This window comes from Mesoplodon densirostris, chromosome 3 (genome assembly GCF_025265405.1).
Source record: "Mesoplodon densirostris isolate mMesDen1 chromosome 3, mMesDen1 primary haplotype, whole genome shotgun sequence".
Taxonomy (NCBI): Eukaryota; Metazoa; Chordata; class Mammalia; order Artiodactyla; family Ziphiidae; genus Mesoplodon; species Mesoplodon densirostris.
The window spans coordinates 163,498,552-163,520,796 of record NC_082663.1 but is presented as its reverse complement, the minus strand read 5'-3'; the positions used below and the strand labels follow the sequence as shown (position 1 = coordinate 163,520,796).

The window sequence follows — 22,245 nt, the reverse complement described above, 5'->3', positions numbered from 1 at the left end:
ACTTTAAGAAACTCAGCAGAAGAGCAGCATCTAAAGAGTCGAACAGAGATTTTAGCAGCTGCACAGTGATGGGGAGACAGGGATTAAGAGTTCAAGCCAACAGGGAGAAGGTGTCTTAGTAAACATCCCAGGCTTTTAGTTGTAAGATCTATTGAGGACCATGACCTAGGAATAAGGGTAAAATGGAAATAAACCTGAATTTAAAAGCCTAAAGCCAAGTCTTATAGGATGGAAGTGATCCTCTGGTATTCTATCTATCTGCCTACTACAATACAAATTTTTAAAAAACCTTCTTTGAAGAAAGCTGATACCGTCCAGAACCTCTACAATTTTTCTTCCACACTGTCTGACATTCAATAAGAAATTATTGAGGCACACTTGAAAAAAATAGGACCAAATATTAAAAGCCAGGAGGACCCACAGCTGATTCAGATATCGGAGTTATGAGTCACAGGCTTTACATAATATAATTAAAATGTTCAAGAAAATAGAGTAATGATAAAGAATTTCACCAGAGCCTTGGAATCTATTCAAAGAATGGAAAGGGAGGAGTCAAATGAAAATTCTGGAACTGAAAATATTATAACTAAAATTAAGAATTCAACAGAGGGGTTGTATACCAGCTCAGACACAGCAGAATAGAGTTTCTACTGACTTGGGTGAAAGGTCAGTAAAAATATGTGGATTAAAGCATGACAGGAAAAAAAGACAAAATACACAGAAAAGAGTATAAGAGACATATGGAAAACTCTAAAAGGTTTAACACACATGTACTTGGGGTTTCAGAAGGAGAAGAGAGAGAGAAAGGGACAGAAACAGTATTTAAAGAAATACTGACTGGGAATTTTCAGACATTGATAAAAAAAACCCCATCAGATCTCATATTTAAGAAGCTTTATGAACCCCAAGCAGGAACACACACACACACAGAGTTATATCACACTCAAACTGCTAAAGACCAGAAGAAAGAGAAAAATTTTAAAGTAGCCAGGGGTGGGAGAAGGAGACATATTACCTTCAGAGGAGCAGCAATCAGACTGATGGCTAATTTCTGAACAGAAACAATGGTAACCAGAAATCAAGAGAAAGGCATTTTTTAAATGCTGAAAAAAAAATTTAAAAAGCCAAAATAGAATTCTATACCCAACAAAACTATCCTTTAAAAATGTAAGTGAAATAAAGACGTTTTCATGTTAACAAAAGCTGAGAGAATCTGCCACTAGTAAACATGAACTATAAGAAGTATTAAAGGAATTTTTCACACTAAAGTGCAATGACCCCCAACTGGAAGTGTCAAACTTCAGGAGGAACTCCTTCAGAAAGGAGTGACTTTGACCTACTTCTCCTCAAATAAATTCTCATTCCAATGGAATCATTCAGTGTAAAATATAAGTTCATGTTAAATGAAATCTAGACAAGGATTGAACTAGAATTTTATAACTTAACAATATGTAGTAGATACTGTCAGTTTAATTTTAACCAAAATAAAGTTTTAAAAAAAGTGAAAGCTGGGTTCTGGGAGTCAGGGATCAAGGACAGCAGCTGGCATGTAGGAGTCAAAGGTTATGGCTGATCTGTCATTGGCAAGTAGGTGTTAGGGGACAAGAAAAGATGTGGAGATGGGGGAGTTAGAAGGCGTGGGCAATAGCTATGCTCTAGGGGTTAGAGGTCAAGAGAGTCTGTGGGAGATGTAAGGTCAGGGGTCATGGCTGACAGTTGATGGTGGTGGTTGCCTCAAGGGCCGGAGGTCTGAAGTCACGACTCACCTGAGGCAGTTGAAGCATGAGAACGGGGAGGGTGGTGGGGGTGGTAGCGGTTGAGATTCCTGGCCCCCGGCCCCGCCCCTCTCGGGCCCGCCCCGCGCGCACCGCCTCCGTTACCCAGTCCCGCCCCGTCAACGCCGCTCAGTCCGGAGCTTCGGACGCGACGGCAGCTCGGCCGAGCCAGCGAGCGAGCCAGCGAGTGGCGCAGGGACCCAGCGGGCTGCTGGGGCTTCTGCGACGCCCGCCTACGCTCCCTCCCCTCGGGCGCTCGGGGCGCCGACTGGCGCCGCCTCCCGGGAAAATGGCGCTGCACTTTCAGGTCAGTGCGCTTTGCGCCGCGGGTTCTCACTCCGCCGGTCAGCCGCCCCGGGAACCCGGCGGGACGCTGGGGTCTGGAGACTGAGGGCCGAGGCCGGTGGCGGAGGCCGCGGGGTCGCGGGCCGGTGCCTCGGAGCCCCAGCCCCCGTCCCCGGCCAGGGACCCACGCACTGGCTTGGGCTGCACACTCCGGGCCCGGGCCCGAAGAAGGGGCGGCCAGAGCTTGGGGTTGACGGGTGGAGGGGCAGGGGCCAGGCTGGAGCTCGCCCCTCAGGGGAGGTGCGGATGCTGAGGACCGGCCGCGTGGGAGCCCGCTCTCCCCTGTGCCGCCGCACGGCGCGCACGGAGGCTTCGGCGGCGCCCTAGCAGGTGGGAGCCCGGCCGGACCAGCCTTCCCGCCGCGTCGTGGGCCGCGGTTCCATCGTCTGCCTCCACACAGTTCATACGGAGCTCGAGAAAGGGGCCTGGGTCCGCCGATGGAGGGCGCAGCAGTTGGACTTTAATTGGCCAGAGCGGGCAGGGGCTGTGTATATGGGGAGTTGCGAAGGAGGGCTCTGCAGCAGCTTCATTGGAGGAGGAAACGGGGGGCAGGACGCGCGCTAGGAGCGCAGAGATGGTCTGGATGGGACGCGGGCTGGAGGAAGGCTCACGTATTCTCGGGCGCTCTAGCATATGCATCCAGTTATTCATACAACAAACATTTATAGAGCCTCCCCCCGCCCCCCACGTGTCTCAAGCACGGTGCAAAGTTCTGGGATAAAGGATTACATCATCTTACCATACTTGCCCTCATGGAATTCACGGATAATCATATAGTACATGTGAAAAATGATACGATAGAATTAATCACAGGATATCATGGGAACATTGAAAAGGGGCAGTCAACCATGTGTGTGTGTGTGTGTGTGTGTTGGGAAGGAGTGAGGCAGAGCTGCTGTGCTTCTCAGGCAAGCTTTTTGAGCTTCTGTTCATCCACTAATTTATTGTAGTCCCTACTATGCTAGGCCCTTAAGATATAGCTCTAGCAAAACTTTATGATATGTACACTCAGGAAACTTGCAGTCTAGTGGATCCTGAAAGAATTGTAGGAGTTGGCCAGGCGAAGAGGAAGAGAAGAGTATAGAGGCCAAACGACAGTGTGAGCCAAGTCAAAGAATTGTGGAAGAACATGGCACACTGCAGGAAGTTCGGTTTGGCTGGAGCGTAAGGTTCATATAAAAGGGAAGGGAGCAGGGAAGCCTGTGGAGGCAGGAGATGACCTTGGAGAGGTAGGCAATCTCATAATACGGTGACAGTGTATCTAAGTGTCCCAACCCTTTGTAGATTTCTTTGGATCCCCTGTGACTACAGTGACTCATTACTTAATTATTGATTCTTCCAAAGGGTCTTTTCTTTTCAGCCAGCCGCTCTCCTATCAGGTAATTGACAGCTCAGGAGGTAGTAAGCCTGACACATTACCTTTTGACTCCTTGCCATTTCTAAGGGTCTCCAGGTCAAAATAATGTTATTTATTACCACTTTAGTAAATATGCCCTTTGGAAATCTTCACAGGAGGAATTTCACAGGGAGGACTTCGGGACTGTAAATAGGTAAACAGATGTTCATGATTCAGGTGTAAGTCTTGAAGGCAATTAAAAACTGTGGTGGAAGTTTTGGGGACTTCCCTGGCGGTCCAGTGGTTAAGAATCTACCTTCCAATGCAGGGGATGCGGGTTTGATCCCTGGTTAGGGAACGAAGATCCCACATGCAACTAAGCCCACGCACTGCATCAAAGACCCAGCACAGCCAAAAAAAAAAAAAAAAAAAAAAAATTATGGTGGAAGTTTGGAACGGTTTCAGACTTGGAAAGATGATGCATAATAGTAAATTACCCAGTCTGGAAGATTTCTTCATACTTAGGTAGTGGTGGAAAAATTAGCTGCTAATGCCAAAACTACCCAAATTGGTTTCCTAGGAATGTATTTCACAGCAGTTCTGGGAAGCTTAAAAGTGGAGTTGGACAAATAAAAGACCTGATGATTTGGGGGGCCAGAATTACGCTCTGAACCTTCTCAGTTTGAATTGTTTTCAGCATATGGATCATATTGTTACCCATTTAACTCAAGGAGCATTTATTACTAATGATACCTGGTACCTAGCATTTTGAATTTCACATGCTTGTTGTAGATGTTCAGCCCCACAACTAGCTTGAGAGGTGTGCATATACAGTCGGCTTCCTGTATCCCTGAGTTTTGCATCTGTGGGTTCAACCAACTGTAGATTGAAAATATTTTTAAAATTCCAGAAAGCTCCAAAAAACTTCCATTTGCTGCACACTGACAACTATTTGCATAGGATTTACATTGAATTTACAATTATTTACATAGCATTTACATTGTATTAGGTATTATAAGTAATCTAGAGATGATCTAAAGTATTTGAGAAGATGTATAGAGGTTATAGGCAAATATTATGCCATTTTATATAAGGTACATGAACATCTTTGGGTTTTGGTATCTGCAGCGTGTCCTGGAGCCAATCCCCCTACTTATGTGCATATATACATTTTATCCCTGAAGACACTGAGTCTTAGAACAACTGTGACTTGCCCAAGGCTACAGAATTAGAGTAGTCTTAATAACTCATGATTCCACATTCTTTCATACCAATATCTTACTGTCATCTACCCAACAGGGAAGTTAGTGAAAAATTATGCCATTTTGTTAAGTAAATAAGTGGATTTATGTAAGGGGAAGCTAGGTCACCGCTTCACAATCTTTTTCACATCATGGCACACATAAAAAATGGTAATTGTGTGGTTCATTGACATAAACTGCACATAACCAAAAGCCTGACTGGAGGACAAGGGGATCAATGTCCCTGACATACTATAACTCATTCAAGGCACATGCATTCTGGTTAGGAAGCTGTGGGTTAGGGTACTCTGTCCCAAAGGAAGAAATGGATCTGGATTATCTGAGAGGGGACAGTCCAGATTAGAGGGTAGGGGACCGAGTGAGGAAAGATACTTCTGGGACCAAGTAGGAGGTAGGCACTTAAGATTTAACAGAAGGACCTTGATGAGAATCAAGAGATAACATTAGGAAAAATTTAGGAGATGCAGTTGGTCGATCTTTTTAGCTTTCAGGATTATTCCAGAACCTGGGACTATAGTCATGCTTAATAGCCAGCCAGGCATTCTGATATGATTAGGCATACCTGATATGATCTAGATGTGATTGTGAACTATTATAGTTCAATACGATGGTAACATGATGAGAAAGGGGTTTGGAAAAGATCATCCTGTATGGAGTTGAATGGGAGAAACTATAGACAAAAGACCAATGTGGCGTTTTATAATTAACTGAAGAGATTATTTACAATTTGTGTAGATCTGCTGTGTGCCAGGAGCTGGATTAAGCTTTCTCTCGTCTTTTCTGTCTTAATCTTCGCAATTATTTTAGATGGAATCTTCACAATTATTTTAGATGGTGGATATTACTACCTGCAGTTTCAAAAGTGAGGTTTAGAAAATTTAAATAATTTGCTTGAGGTCACTTAATAAAGTAATTGGACAGATTCCAAAGCTTCCACTCTGATTCCCAAAGAAGCCCCTAAAGAAATCCTGGGCACTGTAGGCCACAGTTGGAAAATACTCTTCTATTGGTCTACTGTCTATGAATATCATGTAGAGGTGTTGAGTCTGAGTCTTTATTTTAAAAGAATTGGTAGGACTTTGGGATAAATTAGGTAGGTACCTGGAATTAGCCAGACTGCGAGGTTTGAGGGCACAGTTCACAAGACTGTTCTCACTTCTGACACCACCTGCATATTTGGGGGTTTCCCAGTACCACTCTCAGGTTTGATAGTTTAACAGAAGAACTCACAGAATTCACTGAAAGCTGTCATACTCAGTTTATTATCAGGAAAGTATGCAGATTAAAATTGATTAAAGAAGAGATACATAAGGCAGAATCTGGGAAGGTTCTCAAACAAAGCTTTTGTTGTCCTCAGGACATGTTACTCTCCCAGCATATATGTGTGGCAGTAAGCACCAAGTATTGCAAACCAGGGAAGTGCACCTGAGCTTTGAGTTCTGGAGTTTTTATTGGAGCTTCTTTATGTAGTCATTGATTGACTGGTTGGTTGCCACATGATTGAGCTCAGTCTTTAGGTCAGATGATACTGAGCAATCTAAAGTCCCCACCCGGGGCTTCCCTGGTGGCGCAGTGGTTGAGAGTCCGCCTGCCGATGCAGGGGACACGGGTTCGTGCCCCGGTCCGGGAGGATCCCGCGTGCCGCGGAGCGGCTGGGCCCGTGAGCCATGGCTGCTGGGCCTGCGCATCCGGAGCCTGTGCTCCGCGGCGGGAGAGGCCACAGCAGTGAGGGGCCCGCGTACCGCAAAAAAAAAAATAAATAAATAAAGTCCCCACCCTAAAACACAGGGTTGGTCTTTGGTATGGCCAGCCACCAATTTACGAGTATGGGGTGTGGTCTGCTACACACACACACACACACAAACACACACACACACACACACCACCCCTGCCCTGAACAAAAACATTCCTATCATAGACGTAGATTACCTCCCAGAATCTGAGGGCAAAGACCAGACTGTTTCTTTGGGCAAGGCCAAACTCTTAACTATATAGGAGGGACTAAGGAGAAGGAAAAGTAAAAGATAACATCAAGATTGTAAATCTAGATTCTGGTCTACACCTCCGAAACCACTGAAAACAAAGGGACACTTGATGTGAAAATCTGTGGGAAATATGTCCAATTCAGTTCCTGACATTTTGGGGCTGTTTTCAACATCTTTCTGGATTTCCAAGAAGAAGAAGTTTGTAGATAAATATAAAGGTGGTGAATAGACAGTTGAAAGTGTGGACTAGGACATCACCTGCAGGTACATGATGACTAAAGTAAAGGGTGGTAAGATGGCAAGGTGCTGAGGAGACAGCATGTGCTTGGGGCCCACAGATTTGTATGTGGCTCAGAATTGACCATTTACTCTTATCTTGAGCAACATGTGTGTGTGTGTGTGTGTGTGTAGATATATATATGTGTGTATATGTATGTATTTGATCTCTCAGCCTCAGTTCTTTTTTTTGTCAGTAAAATGGTGTGCTAAAAATATGTACTTTACGGGAGTCTACTTTTTAGAATTGGTTTAAAAAATAGAAAATGGAAACACTTTTGTAAACCTATAAAGCACTAAAACAAATATGATCCAATTCATTGTAGAAGGAGGAGTTTTAAGAGGCCCAGAAATAAACCCTCAGGTATGCTCGGGAAAAGGTAGTAAAGGGAGGAAAAAACAAAGAGTTTATGGAAAATGAGTAACTTTAAGATAAAGGCACTTTCTATTAATGGTAGTCAAGAAGCTTAATTCCAGAAGGCAGGAAAGATACAGGGAAGTAATTGAAAGGAGTTTAAATTTAATTGAGCTGGGATTTTTTTGTGGTTCATCGATTTATTGTTTTATTATTAGGGGACATTTTTCCCTAGGACAAAAAACCTTCATTTTTTTCCAGCTTTCTTGAGGTATAATTGACAAATAATAAACTGCACATACTTAAAATGTCCTTTTGGATGAATTTTGGCGTAAGTATATTAACTGTGAAACCATCTTGGAAATCAAGATAATGACCATATCTATCACCCCCCCAAAGTTTCCTTGCGCTCCTTTGTAATCCCCCCTTGCTGCTTCCCTATCCTTTTCTCCCACTCTCTCCTCCCTCCCCAGCCTGAAACCACTGATCTGCTTTCTTTCACTATAGAACCATACAATATATACTCTTTTTGTCTTGCTTCTTTTACTAGGCATTTACCTGTTGATGGATACATGATGGGAATTACTGGGTAGAAAGAAGTCACATCATTTACTGGTTAATTGTATGTCAAGTGCAAAGTGCAGAAATGAGTCCAGAATAACTTGGAAGGTATTTAGACTGTAGGCAGGGTTATGTCATTGTCTCCTAGGCTATGGAAGTTGGGTGCTGTCTGTTTATGTTTGATAGTTTATCGATGGGAGTTAGGTGATACCCATTTCTACTTGTTTTACCTGTTATTTATTTATATGGGCTTCTTATGGTGATATGAAGCCATGTAGAAGCTTTAATAACTCAAACCCGATTTGTCAACAAGTTGAGAAGGGATCCATTTCTCTGAGGCATTCTTATGTTAACCATATTCTCAGACATCAGTTTATAAAACTAAGATGCAGTTTATCAGTTCACTATGAAAAATAGTCTCTCTTTATAGACAGATTTTCTGGAAAATCAACTGCTAATCAGAAGATTGCTTGGTCACTCAGCAGTCATCACAAGTTTAACTACTTGAAATGTTTAGATAATCCACAGGGTAAGGATCTTTGTGTATGTATCCTTTTCTCTAAAAAGATTTATAAATAGTATGCTAGGCCTTTATTTAATTGTTATCATTACAGTGAAAGAATAACTTAATTTTTTCCACTTTGTTTCAGTCTTTCTTAAAAGAAAGTTCACACCTTTACCTTTTTATCTTTCACTGCCTTTTGGTGGTTAATAATTTGAAAGGCATTTGGGACATTGTTATAAACAAATACTTTTTAAATACACTTCAGACTTGTTCTCTGTTGGAGTTCACTAAATCGGTATAGCAAAAAAGACAAAATTCCAGAACTTTTTCAGAATCTTTCCAAATAGATTTACTTAGGTGCCACTGAATTGATTAATATTAATGTTTGTGTTAGTTTCTTGGGGCTGTTATGACAAATTACCACAAACTGGGTGGGTTAAAACAATGAAAATTTATTCTTTTTTTTTAGAAGCTATTTTAGCTTTATATTTTTATTTTATTTTATTTATTATTTATTTTCTTTATTTTTGGGGGCTGCGTCAGGCCTTAGTTGCAGCATGCAGGATCTCATTGCAGCGTGCAGGCTTCTCTCTAGTTGTGGCCTGCAGGTTTTCTCTCTCTAGTTGTGGTGTGCAGACTCCAGGGTGCGTGGGCTCTGTAGTTGTGGTTCTTGGGCTTAGTTGACCCACAGCCTGTGGGATCTTATTTCCCCGACCAGGGATCAAACCCGCATTCCCTCCATTGGAAGGCGGATTCTTTACTACTGGACCACCAGGGAAGTCCCAGAAAATTTATTCTTTTATACTTATGGAGGCCAGAGTCTGAAATTAATATGCTGACAGGGTTGGTCTCTTTTTGGAGGGCTTGAGGGAGAAACTGTTCTGTGCTTTGTCCCTAGTTTCTGATAGCTGCTTGCAGTCCATGGTCCATTGGCTTGTAGGTGCATCACCCCAATCTTTGCCTCCTTTGTATGACCTTTTCTCTTGTGTCTCTGCATCTCAAATGTCCCTCTCTCTTACTTACAAATCATTGGATTTAGAGCCCGCCCTAAATCCAGGATGATCTCATCCCTAGATCCTTAATTAAGGATTTTCAGAGACCCTATTTCCAAATAATTCAAACGTACTGGTGGTTAGGACTTGGATATATCTTTTAGGAGGATACAATTCTACCTTTTACAATATTCTTATTAGGTGATACTAATAATAAACAGCTAACGTTTGTAGTGTGTAATGTGTGCTAGAAGTTATGTGGCCCTAACTCATTTAATCCTCTGAGCTGACCTTTTGTTTTTCAGCAGTTAGGTTTTCTCAGTATTTCTGGCTTCGTTCTTTTTTATGCTCAAAAAGTCTACTTCTTCAGAGACTCGAAGACCTAGATGAATGTGTGACAGCAGGATCAGTTTATTGTTAAATTATTCTGAGTATTATCAGCTCTAAAATTTAGCCCTTCAAATTTATTAGATGAAGGAAAAGGTTTCTGAGGTTGATCATGAGTCATGAGAGGGAAAAAGGTAGCTCTTTTCATTTTTGTGTTTCTTACCCTTGGAGGAAATATGGGAATTCATATGTATTCATGAACCATAAATTTTCTATGCATTTTAATATGATGAACAGTATGTAGTAGCACTCTGAGGGCTTCTTGGGCCAATCTAGGTAGAGGAAATGTTTAAAACGTGGTTCATTTTTGCCATCCTTTATCCTAATTTATCCTTTTGAAACCTTTCGTTTGTACTTTTATTTTCACTCTAGCAAAAAATTCCCTAATCTGAGATGTTGGGCTCTGAGCTGGATAGAGAAGTGGAAAATGCCATAAAGAAACTAAGGAGAGAGAAGTAAAAAGAATAAAGGGAGCTAGAGGAGGTTTCATTTCAGTGTTTCTTATGTATTCCTGTTAGGCAAAGGTATATGCATTTGACGGAATGTTTAGATTAGTGTAGCTGTAAGGCTGCCACATAAAAATTCAGGTCAGAAAAGATAAAAAATAGTATTTCTTTATGAATATCCCATTACCTTCATATGCCCACCTGACGTTGAAATCTGTGCCAGTTCTTTTTTGTCCTCCAAAGAATAATTCTCTAAGTTCAAACTGAAGTAGTTTTAGTAAGACACCTTTAACAAAAATTCTCTAAAGCTGAGAGGAATACTGAACTCATTTAGAATTTTTTCTTTCAGATTTTATCCACGTGTCCTATATCTTCAGATTAGATTATATTTATAAACAGAATGAATTATTCTTTTCTATTTTTTAAATTGGCTTGTTTGTCCTCCCTTTATATTTTTAATACAATTTTTAAAGATTACCCTTCACTTACAGTTATTATAAAATATTGACTATATTCCCTGTGTTGTACAGCATATCATTGTAGCCTATCTTACACCCAGTAATTTGTACCTCCCACTCCCCCACCCCTATATTACCTCTCTCTACACCACAGGTAACCACTGGTTTGTTCTCTGTATCTGTGAGTCTGTTTCTTTTTTGTTATATTCACTAGTATGTTTTATTTTTTAGATTCCACATATAAGTGATATCACACAGTATTTGTCTTTCTCTGTATGACTTACTTCACTTAGCGTAATGCCCTCCAAGTCCATCCATGTTACTGCAAGTGGCAAAATTTCATTCTTTTTTATGGTTGAGGGATATTCCATTGTATATATATATACCACGTCTTCTTGATCCATTCATCTGTTGATGGACACTTAGGTATCTTCCATATCTTGGCAATTGTAAATAATGCTGCTATGAACATTGGGGCACATGTCTCTTTTTGAATTAGTGTTTTCGGTGGGTTTTTTTTTTTTTTTTTGTATATATACCCAGGAGTGGAATTGCTGGGTCATATGGTAGTTCTCCTTTTAGTTTTTTGAGGAACCTCCATACTGTTTTCCACAGTGGCTGCACCACTTTACATTCCCACCAACAGTGTATGAGAGTTCCCTTTTCTCCACATCCTTGCCAACATTTGTTATTTGAGTTCTTTCTGATGATAGCCAGAATGAATTATTCTTTATGTCTGTAAAATAGGAGCCTAGAAGACGATAGCTAGTTATTACACTGCTATAAGTAACATGGGACCAAGTCATAGTTCCTGAGAATCATGCCATAGTTCACCTGCAGCACTATGAGTCATTAGTTCTGAAGACCCACATCAGCGTATATTTATATCTTTTCTTTTATATAGATGGAACCATTGAAGTTCTTATAATCTTAAAAAGAATGTAAATTGGCATAATGTCTGCAACTTGCACATGATAATTCCCCTTACCCATCTCTTTAGCTTCTTTTGGCAACTCCTCCTGGCTGTCTGTCTACCAGTCATACTGACCTTTTAATGCTTTGAAATGATTACGCTCTATTCTGGTCTCTGGTAAATGCTGTGTCTTTGCCTGAACTGCTGTCTAGTCTTTTTCATATGGCTTACCCTATCAGGTCAGCATAAATGTTACTATATACTTTAGGCCAGCCTTTTTAAACCCCTTGGATTAGACAAGTCCTCCTCTTTCTGTACTCTTACTTTTCCATCACAGAACTATCAATTTAAATAATTTAGAGGTAGGAGGTTTGCCTTTTTTTTTTGTTCACCACTGTGACCCCTAGTAAGTAGTTGTAGCTCAATAAACATTTATTGATTTGATGAATACACACATGATATTTGCATTCCTTGTTTCCTGTGATTAATATATTTACCTTATTTTTTTTCACTCAAGTAAAATGTTAATTTTTTTTTTTTTCTTCTTAAGAGTTTGGCTGAATTGGAAGTATTATGTACTCATCTCTACATAGGGACTGATCTTACACAAAGAATAGAGGCTGAGAAAGCACTCCTGGAACTTATTGACAGCCCAGAATGTCTCAGCAAGTGTCAACTTTTATTAGAACAAGGAACAGTAAGTATTTGATAACAGCAATTAACAATGAAAGATCGGTAGGTATATGTCAGTGTTAATGAATGCATGTAGGTTAGCAATGTAGGTTAACTGATAGGTATTACCATATGTCTTTTTACTGTAGTTTATTTCACTGTTGAAGAATTGGAAAGCCGGGAAAGAAAACTTAGGGAAGAGCCCAGGAGGTGAAAACAGGCATGAATCAAAATACATTCTTGATTCCTCTTGGCCCCTTTTTATGTCTTCTACCAGTGGCAAAAGTTACATTTTTAGAAAGTTGGAATTAAAAATCTAGGTGGGAGAGGCAGATTGTAATTAACTTTGAAATGTGAAGGAATGATTCAGAGGAATGCTGATCACTTCTTGCCTGCCTCTCTCCTAGAGATCCATAGCCATTCATTCAACATCATTTAGCAAGTATTTAAGTGTAAAACCAGGCACTGTACTACCTACCTGCTTTATTTACAAGCATTAAAGTAACTCATAGTTTAGTTGGGAAGGCATAGATGTATCACTATAAATAAAGAGCTATGGAATGATATGGTAAGCACTACAGTAGGAGACTGTAGGATCTATAGAGCGGAGGTTGGCAAACTTTTTCTGTAAAGGTCCAGATTGTAAATATTTTAGACTTTGTGGGCCAAGAGGCAAAATCAAGGATGTTTTATAAATATGCCTATTAGAAGAGAGAAAACAAATTTCCACAAAGTTTATTTATGAATTTTAAAATACAATAATTGAGTACAGTTTTTTTTGTAGTATAAGTCTACTGATGAAAGGAATGGAATAATTCTTTTGGGGATGACATTTTGCTTAACTGGGGTTCAGAGTTAGTATTTCCTATCATTAGCATTGATTACAAATGTTCATATGTTAATACTGATCTGTAATGAGATTTTACAGATTTCATTTTTGGAAATGTCTCTTCACACAGATAGGTACTACCAAATATTGATATCAGCTGATGAGCATGATTTTAATTAAGCATATTCATCACTTAGAAGGCATGTATAGAGTTTTGTTAAAACTTCTCTTGATATTTGTCTTTTAGGATGTCATTACATTCTAGATTAATCACTTCCAATTGAAGGTTAGGTGGAGGCTCCTCAATTGCGCAGTTAAATGGATTTTGAAATATGGAAATTTCCTTTGCATTTGCAACAAGGTCTGAAAAAAAGTGCTGCTGGAACATAGTTTGAGCTCAGAAAATATACTCAGCAATAGAGATCTTGCTGCTTGTTTTAATATTTGACGTGTGGAAAGTATATAAAGCAGCTTGATATTACTTGTTTGTTTGTTTTTTTTTTTTTTTGCTGTACGCGGGCCTCTCACTGCTGTGGCCTCTCCCGTTGTGGAGCACAGGCTCCGGACACACAGGCCCCGCGGCCATGGCTCGCGGGCCCAGCCGCTCCGCGGCATGTGGGATCCTCCGGGATCGGGGCACGAACCCGTGTCCCCTGCATCGGCAGGCGGACTCTCAACCACTGCGCCACCAGGGAGGCCCTTGATATTACTTGTGATTCAATCAATGTTAGTTGTGATTAGAGTAACTTTATTGCATTGTAAGTTTCACATTAGTACTAAGCACTGTTTGCCTTTTAGACAATTTTGTAACTTTAGGTTGAATTCATTAAGAGACATTATCAAGTTTGAAGCAAAAACTAACTTCAGAAGCTATTTAATGTTCAACAATAGTGGATAAAAATGGTTCTTCTCATTCAGAAAAATTTCATTCTCAGTCCTGAGCAAGAAAAAATTGCAGTAAAACTTTACCACTGCCAAGCTATTGAACTACTGTGCAGTAGGGCAAGTCAGAATTTTCAGCTTCTATTTCTGACAGAAATTTTCAGAACTGAAGATGAATTCATGAAAGTGAATTGAAGTCCACTGTTTTTTTGTTTTGTTTTGTTTAGATTTTTTTGTTTAGATTTTTATTTTTTGATGTGGACCATTTTTAAAGTCTTTATTGAATTTGTTACAATATTGTTTCTGTTTTATGTTCTGGTTTTTTGGCCACAAGGCATGTGGGATCTTAGCTCCCCGACCAGGGATCGAACCCGCACCCCCTGCATTGGAAGGCAAAGTCTTTTTTTTTTTTTTAATTAATTAAGTTAGTTTTGGCTGCATTGGGTCTTCGTTGCTGCGCACGGGCTTTCTCTAGTTGCGGCGAGTGGGGGCTATTCTTCATTGCAGTGCGCGGGCTTCTCATTGTGGTGGCTTCTCTTCTTGTGGAGCATGGGCTCTAGGTTTGTGGGCTTCAGTAGTTGTGGCACGTGGGCTCAGTAGTTGTGGCTTGCGTGCTCTAGAGCACAGGTTCAATAGTTGTGGTGCACGGGCTTAGTTGCTCTGCGGCATGTGGGATCTTCCCGGACCAGGGCTTGAACCCTGTCCCCTCCATTGGCAGGTGGATTCATAACCACTGCACCACCAGGGAAGTCCCTGGAAGGCAAAGTCTTAAGCACTGGACTGCCAGGGAAGTCCCTGAAGTCCACTGTTAACACTGCTGATTCATTAACACATGATAGATTAAAATATTTACTACAAAGTACCTACTGATGAATAATAAAATGAATAACCACAGGCTTTAGTCTCACATTTTTACAAGCTTTGTAAATTTGTCCACTTAAGTCTTTTCTTTTTACCACCACTTGTGGCACATTTTAGCAACTACTTCAGGTTGTACAGAATTAGCATTTTCTCAACTTCTTTCAAAATATTCTGACCAGTAATTGCATGCAGACTCTTCATAGAGATTAATTCTTTAGTCACTTCAAACTTAGCATTGACTTCTGGAATAAACAGATAATGTCGGTAACAGTATGAGCAGTACATGTTGGTAACATCTGTGACTCATCAAGAACTAGGGAGAACCTCCAAATCATTCACCCGGTTTGAAATTGAATTTTGATGTTGCTCTAATATCTTCAACTATCTGGGCCTTATTCTCACTGAAAGTCTAGTAGTCTGAAGTTTATGTTCTCTGCATGTGTAACTTTGGCTACTGCAATAAAATAATGGTGATTTAATTAACTCTGTTGGTAAGTGGCTTTCCTTACTTGGCTAACAAATGAGCCATTTCAAAACCTAACTTTGGTTGCAGCCTCACTTTATTTTTTTGTGGAGAAATTTCACTGTTATAGATATTCTGTCTTAAATTTTCTCCTTTTTTCTGACTATTGATTACCTGTGAGTTAGGAATACTGACATGAGTGCTTGGTATGATATGGTCAACATATGTTGTATTCTTTTAGGACAGCTATAGTACAATTGCATGAAAAGCACATTGCTTTGCCATCTGATTCAGTAACAAAATGATCCACATTCCACTGTGCCTTAAAAGTTAGACATTTGAAGTGCCTTTCCATCTTTTCTTGTTTTGACATAACAGATATGCACTGGTAATAATAAAAGGTGCATGTCACGTCATGGTGATACTCATGGCACTCTGTGCTGTGAAGTTAGTAAGTACCTCACTGCGGTTTATAGTGCACTGAGCAGCAGTAGGAGGCAGTGAGTGCCATATACTGTTTTAACTATTTGACTCTGCTGTCATAGTCTGAAAGCAGACTATGTGCGTGTGGCTGTGTTCTAATAAACTTTATTTATGGACACTGAAATTTGCATTCCATGTACTTTTCACATGTCACAAAATATTATTCTTTTGATTTTTTTCCCAACTGTTTAAAATAGTAAAATCCATACATAGCTCATGGGCCTTGCAAAAACAGGCCGGATTTGGTCCACAGGCCTTAGTTTGCTGACCTCTGGTCTAGAGAAAAAAAAAATAGAGCTATCTTTACAAGAGATTGCTGGGGGTAGAGTGAATAACTGAATCAGATTTTGAAGGACTGAATATGCTATGAAGTTAAGACAATTGGTGGCCAGAGTGAATACAACCAGCATGGATATGAAGGAGTGAGGAGGTCAGGGTGGGAAAGGCCTTGAAAGGAACTGAAAGAGGGCTGTTGTGGTCAGAGGATAGCAAAGAGTGGAACCAGATGAATTTAAAGAGGTAATCAGAGGGCAGAACATGCAGGAGTATGTAGACACGGTAAGTGTATTTTTTTTGAACTTGCTCCTAATCATCTTTTTCCTCTTGCGGAGGATGGGCTCTAGGTGCGCGGGCTTCAGTAGCCCAACAACTGCTTGCTGGTTGAAAAGGCTACCTGTACCTTCCTCAACTACCCCACCCTTGTGAGGGTGTGTGTGAGGGTGTGTGTGTGTGAGGGTGTGTGTGTGTGTGTGTGTGTGTGTGTGTGTGTGTGTGTGTGTGTGTGTGTGTGTGTGTGTGTTTTATCCCTTGTAAATCTGCCAGTGCCGCGTTTGGTCTTCGTTGTTGCGCGTGGGCTTTCTCTAGTTGCAGCGAGCTGGGTGGCTTCTCCTGTTGCGGAGCTCGGGCTCTAGGTGCGTGGGCTTCAGTAGTGGCGGCACGCGGGCCCTAGAGCATACAGGCTTACTAGTTGTGGCTCGCTGGCTCTAGAGCGTAGGCTCAGTAGTTGTGGCGCGTGGACTTAGTTGCGCCGCGGCATGTGGGATCTTCCCGTACCAGGGATCGAACCCATGTCCCCTGCATTGGCAGACGGATTCTTAACCACTCCTCCACCAGGGAAGTCCCCTTATCATAGTATTTTGATTAATCTATTAAAATTTATATTTCTTTACAGACATCCTATGCTCAACTCCTTGCAGCAACATGTCTTTCAAAACTTATTAGCCGAGTCAGTCCTTTGCCGATTGAACAAAGAATAGATATCAGTAAGTGGTTTATTATGCTTTTTATCAAATTGCACTTTAAAAATAATTTTTGCTCTTACATATGCTAAACGGTTAACAGGCATGCAAGTTATTTTATTGTCATTTATAAAGATGAGTAGTCCAGTCTCCTTTACACATGTAGTGATAAATAACGATGTGTTATACAAAAATGTGTTGTCAGAAAAGCATTTGTTTAGTTTGATAATAAATAATAACTAGCATTTTATTGTCTATACTATTTACTAAGATTTGCACTATCTCATTTTATCTACCAAACTTCTGAGATGGGCGCTATTGTTATCCTCATTTTATAAATGAGGAAATTAGATTTGATAGGCTCTATAATGTGCCCAAGATCATCACACATCTAGCAAGAAGTAGAGCTGTGATTCAAACTTACACAATTTTTGTGGAGTCCCTGCTCTTAGCGATTGTCTTAACATCACATACAGCTAAATGATGGGAAAGAAGTCTACTCTCCAGCATTTCTCAGGATCCTATATCAAAATCATATGGGATGCATATAAAATCAAAAGCAGATTCCTACTAATTAGGAGAATAATGTGTATATGGATAAACAGTGCTAGGAACTTAGTGTAATTGGAAAAGTGATTCTATAAAGTACCAATATGCTTTCAGAAGTAATGTATTTTCATATTTTAAGTGTGTGAATTTGTTTTTCATATGGACAAAACTCTGATAGTTGAGGTATGGGAATTTTTTTGTTATCTTTGTTCATAATAGACTGTTGACTCATTTCTGCTCTCCAGCCTCAAGGTTTACATGATTCATATTTGTGTAAAAGAAAAGTTAAAGTGTAGTATTATATATGATGGTTCTTTAAGCTCAGTGTTTGAATGGTCAAATCCCCCAATGATTTGTCATTTGCCTCATATGTTTGACTGATATTTCTCTTAAGTACCTAATAACAGAGGGGAACTCCTTCAACTTGATAAAGAACATCTACCAAAAAAAAAAAAAACCTACCAGGCTGAAGAAAACCTAGAGGAGAATTTAGCCATGTTCTCATGGACTTGTGTGCTTAAGAAAGCAAAAGAGAAATTTACAGTTTAAAAAATAAGGATTCAAACATTAATAAACCTGTCATAAAACATTGTGATTTTGTTTGTTTGACTTTTATACACATAAACACACGTATTTTATTTTAATTTTTTTTTTTTGCGGTACGCGGGCCTCTCACTGTTGTGGCCTCTCCTGTTGCGGAGCACAGGCTCCGGACACACAGGCTCAGCGGCCATGGCTCACGGGCCTAGCCGCTCCGTGGCATGTGGGATCTTCCTGGACCGGGGCACAAACCCGCGTCCCCTGCATCGGCAGGCGGACTCCCAATCACTGCGCCACCAGGGAAGCCCAACACACACATTTTAGACAGACTTTATTTCTTTAGAGCACTTTTAGGCTCACAGCAAAATTGAGCAAAAAGTACAGAGAATTCCCATATACACCCTGGCCCCGCACATGAACAGCCTTCCCCAGTATTAGCATACTGCACCAGAGTGGGTACATTTATAACAGTTGATTAACCTACACCGACACATCATCATCACCCGAAGTCCGTAGTTTATATTAGAGTTCACTCTTGGTGTTGTGCATTCCGTGGGTTTGGATAAATGTATAAATGACACATATCCCCCGTTATAGTATTATACAGAATAGTTTCACTGCCCTAAAAAGCCACTGTGTTCCAACTATTCATCCCTCCCTCCCCTCTAACTCCAGGTGACCACTGATCTTTTTTACTCTTTCCATAGTTTTGCCTTTTCCCGAATGCATGTAGTTGAAATTATACAGTGTGTAGCCTTTTCAGATCGGCTTCTTTTACTTAGTAATATGTATTTAAGGTTCTCCATGTTTTATCATGGCTTGGTAGATCATTTCTTTCTTTTATTTAAAATTTATTTATTTTATTTTTGGCTGCACCGGGTCTTTGTTGCTGCACCCGGGCTTTTCTCTACTTTGTGGTGAGCGGCGGCTACTCTTTGCTGCAGTGCACAGGCTTCTCATCACGGTGGCTTCTCTGGTCGTGGAGCGCAGGCTCTAGACACGTGAGCTCTAGAGCGCAGGCTCAGTAGTTGTGGTGCACAGACTTAGTTGTTCGCAGCATGTGGGATCTTCCCAGGCTAGGGCTCGAACCCGTGTCCCCTGCATTGGCAGGCAGATTCTTAACCACTGCGCCACCAGAGAAGCCCGATCATTTCTTTTTAATGCTGACTGACGTGGCATTGTCTGGATGTACCACAGTTTATCTGTTCACCTTTTGAAGTACACCTTCATTGCTTCCAAGTTTTGGCAATTACGAATAAAGCTGCTATAAAGCAGGGTTTTTGTGTGGACATAAGTTCTCACCTCATTTGGGTAAATATCAAGGAGAGTGATTGCTGGATTGTATGGTAAGAGTATGTTTAGATTTGTAAGAAACCACCAAACTGCCTTCCAAAGGGGCTGTACCAGTTTTGCATTCCCATCAGCAATGAATGAGAATTCCTGTTCTTCCACATCCTTGCTAACATTTGGTGTTTTCAGTGTTTTGGATTTTGACCATTCTTATAGGTGTGTAGTAGAATCTTACTGTTTTTAATTTACAGTTTCCTAATGACATATGATGTTGCACATCTTTTCATATGCTTATTTGTTGTCTGTATATATTCTTTAATAAGGTGTCTGTTTAGGTCTTTTGCTTATTTTTAAATCAGGTTGTTTGTTTCCTTATTCTCTGTATATTTTAGTAAATGGTCCTTTATCAGATAGGTCTTTTGCAAAGATTTTCTCCCAGTTTGTGGCTTGTCTTCTCATTCTCTTGGGCAGAAGCTTTTAATTGTAATGAAGTCCACCTTATCAAGTATTTCTTTCATGGATTGTGCCTTTGTTGTTGTTTGTAAAAAATCATCACCAAACCCAAGGTCATCTAGATTTTATTCCTGTTATCTTTTAGGAGTTTTTATAGTTTTGAATTTTACATTTAGAGCTGTGATCATTTTGAATTAATTTTTGTGAAGTGTGTAAGTTCTGTGTTTAGATTCATTTTTTTGCATGTGGAGGTTCATTTCTGCCACCATTTGTTGAAAAGACTATCTTTACTCCGTTTTATTAGCTTTGCTCCTTCATCAAAGATCAGTTGACTGTATTTATGGGAGTCTCTTTCTGGGTTCTCTATTCTGTTCCATTGATCTATTTGTCTGTTCTTCACCAGTACCACACTGTCTTGATTATTATAGTTTTTTTTTTGTTTTGTTTTTGTTTTTGCGGTACGCGGGCCTCTCACTGTTGTGGCCTCTCCCGTTGCGGAGCACAGGCTCCGGACGCATAGGCTCAGGGCCATGGCTCATGGGCCCAGCCGCTCCGCGGCATGAGGGATCTTCCTGGACCGGGGCACGAACCCGTGTCCCCTGCATTGGCAGGCGGACTCTCAACCACTGCACCACCAGGGAAGCCCTGATTATTATAGTTTTATAAAAATTAAACTTAGGTAGTGTCAGACCTCCAACTTTGTCCTTCTCCTTTAGTATTGTGTAGGCTATTCTGGGTCTTTTGCCTCTCTGTATAAACTTTAGAATCAATTTATCAATATCCAAAAAATAACTTTCTGGGATTTTGATTGGGATTGCATTGAATCTATAAATCAGTTCTGGAAGAACTGACATCTCAACAACATTGAGTCTTCCTGTCCACGAACATGGAATATATCTCCATTTATTTATTTCTTTGATTTTATTCATCAGCTGTGGTTTTTTGTAGATGTTCTTTATGAAGTTGAGGAAATTCCTCTCTGTTGCTGGTTTGTTGAGAGTTTTTATCATGAATGGCTGTTGGATATTTTGAAATCCTTTTTTTGTATCAATTATGATCATGTGATTTTTCTTCTTTAGCCTATTGATGTGATGGACTACATTCATTGATTTTAAAATGTTGAACAATGCTTGCATACCTGGGGTAAATGCCACTTGGTTGTGGTATATAACTCTTTTTATATATTGTTGGATTTGCTTTGCTAATAATTTGTTGAGGATTTTTGTTTCTATATTGATGAGAGATATTGGCTCAACTACAAGTTTTCTTGTAATGTTTTTGTCTGGTTTTGGTGTTAAGGTAATGCTGACCTCATAGAATGAGTTAGGAGGAATTCCCTCTCCTTCTTTTTCCTGGAAGAGATTGTAGAGAATGGTAGAATTTCTTTCTTAAATGTTTGGTAGAATTCATCAGTGAACCCATCTGGGCCTGGTGCTTGCTGTTTTGGAAGGTTATTAATTATTGACTCAATTAATTTAATAGATATGGGCCTATTCAGATTGTCTGTTTCACTTATGTTTTTTAAATGGATACTTTCAAAAAAAAAGTACACTCATTAAAGGAAATTCGGAAAAAAGAGAAAAGTAGAAACCTACTGTACAATTTCAAGCAACAAATGATGTGTTTCCTTTATGAGTTTCTTGGGTTTGACTTACTACTCTTGCTTCTGCAAGTAGATTAGAATGTTATGACATGTCTGACATGTGTCAATAGGATAATTGGTATGTCAGTTAAAATGGCAAATGTGAAGATTGCCTCAAAGTCACATTGTCTTTATTACATCAACTCTAAAATTCGCATTCTTTCATGATATGGTCCCAGACTACATATTTCATTATTTCCCAACATTAACTCTGCTGCCTGTTCTCTGTGTCCAGCACACTGTTTTCTACCTTTATTAGTATAATTAACGATGGCTTACAATTGCTCATCAATTAAATACCATTTCCTCAGCCTGTCATTCAAGTCCTTTCATGAGCTTGTAATTGATGGATCGTCCCGTCCTTGTAGCCTTATATCTCGTTGGTACTAGCCTATTTGTACCAGAAGGTATTTTCCTCATTCGATGTTATTTCTGCCTTGGTGCCTTTTCTTATGTTGTTTCTCTAGCCTGGAATGCTGTCCTTTTAATCTTCTATTCAAATAAAAGTGTAGCTTAAGTCTAATTACCTATATAAGTCGATCAATTCTCCTTCCCTTTCTCTGTCCTTCACTCCATCCCTCCCTCCCTCTCCTTCCTTGCTAACTCCCCTCTTCAAACAGCTTTATTGAGGTATAATTTATATACCATAAAGTTAACTTGTTTTAAGTGTACAATTTTTTTAAATTAGTTTCTGCTTTATAACAAAGTGAATCAGTCATACATATACATCTGTTCCCACATCCCTTC

At 40.1% G+C, this 22,245-nt stretch overlaps 1 protein-coding gene across 3 annotated transcripts in view; it reads left to right on the top strand.

Moving 5' to 3' along the window:
- The first annotated feature begins 1,958 nt into the window (after positions 1-1,958).
- The window catches only part of RANBP17 (RAN binding protein 17), a 314,617-nt gene continuing 294,330 nt past the window's right edge, over positions 1,959-22,245 (top strand). For 2 of the 3 annotated variants that reach the window (XM_060092536.1, XM_060092535.1), the window contains exons 1-3: positions 1,959-2,082; positions 12,147-12,293; positions 16,958-17,048. In XM_060092536.1, the coding sequence (XP_059948519.1) occupies positions 2,065-2,082; positions 12,147-12,293; positions 16,958-17,048 (256 nt within the window). In that variant the 5' untranslated portion in view covers positions 1,959-2,064. Of the gene's footprint in view, positions 2,083-12,146; positions 12,294-16,957; positions 17,049-22,245 lie in introns of those variants that run through there. The other variant, XM_060092537.1, reaches the window with a different exon arrangement.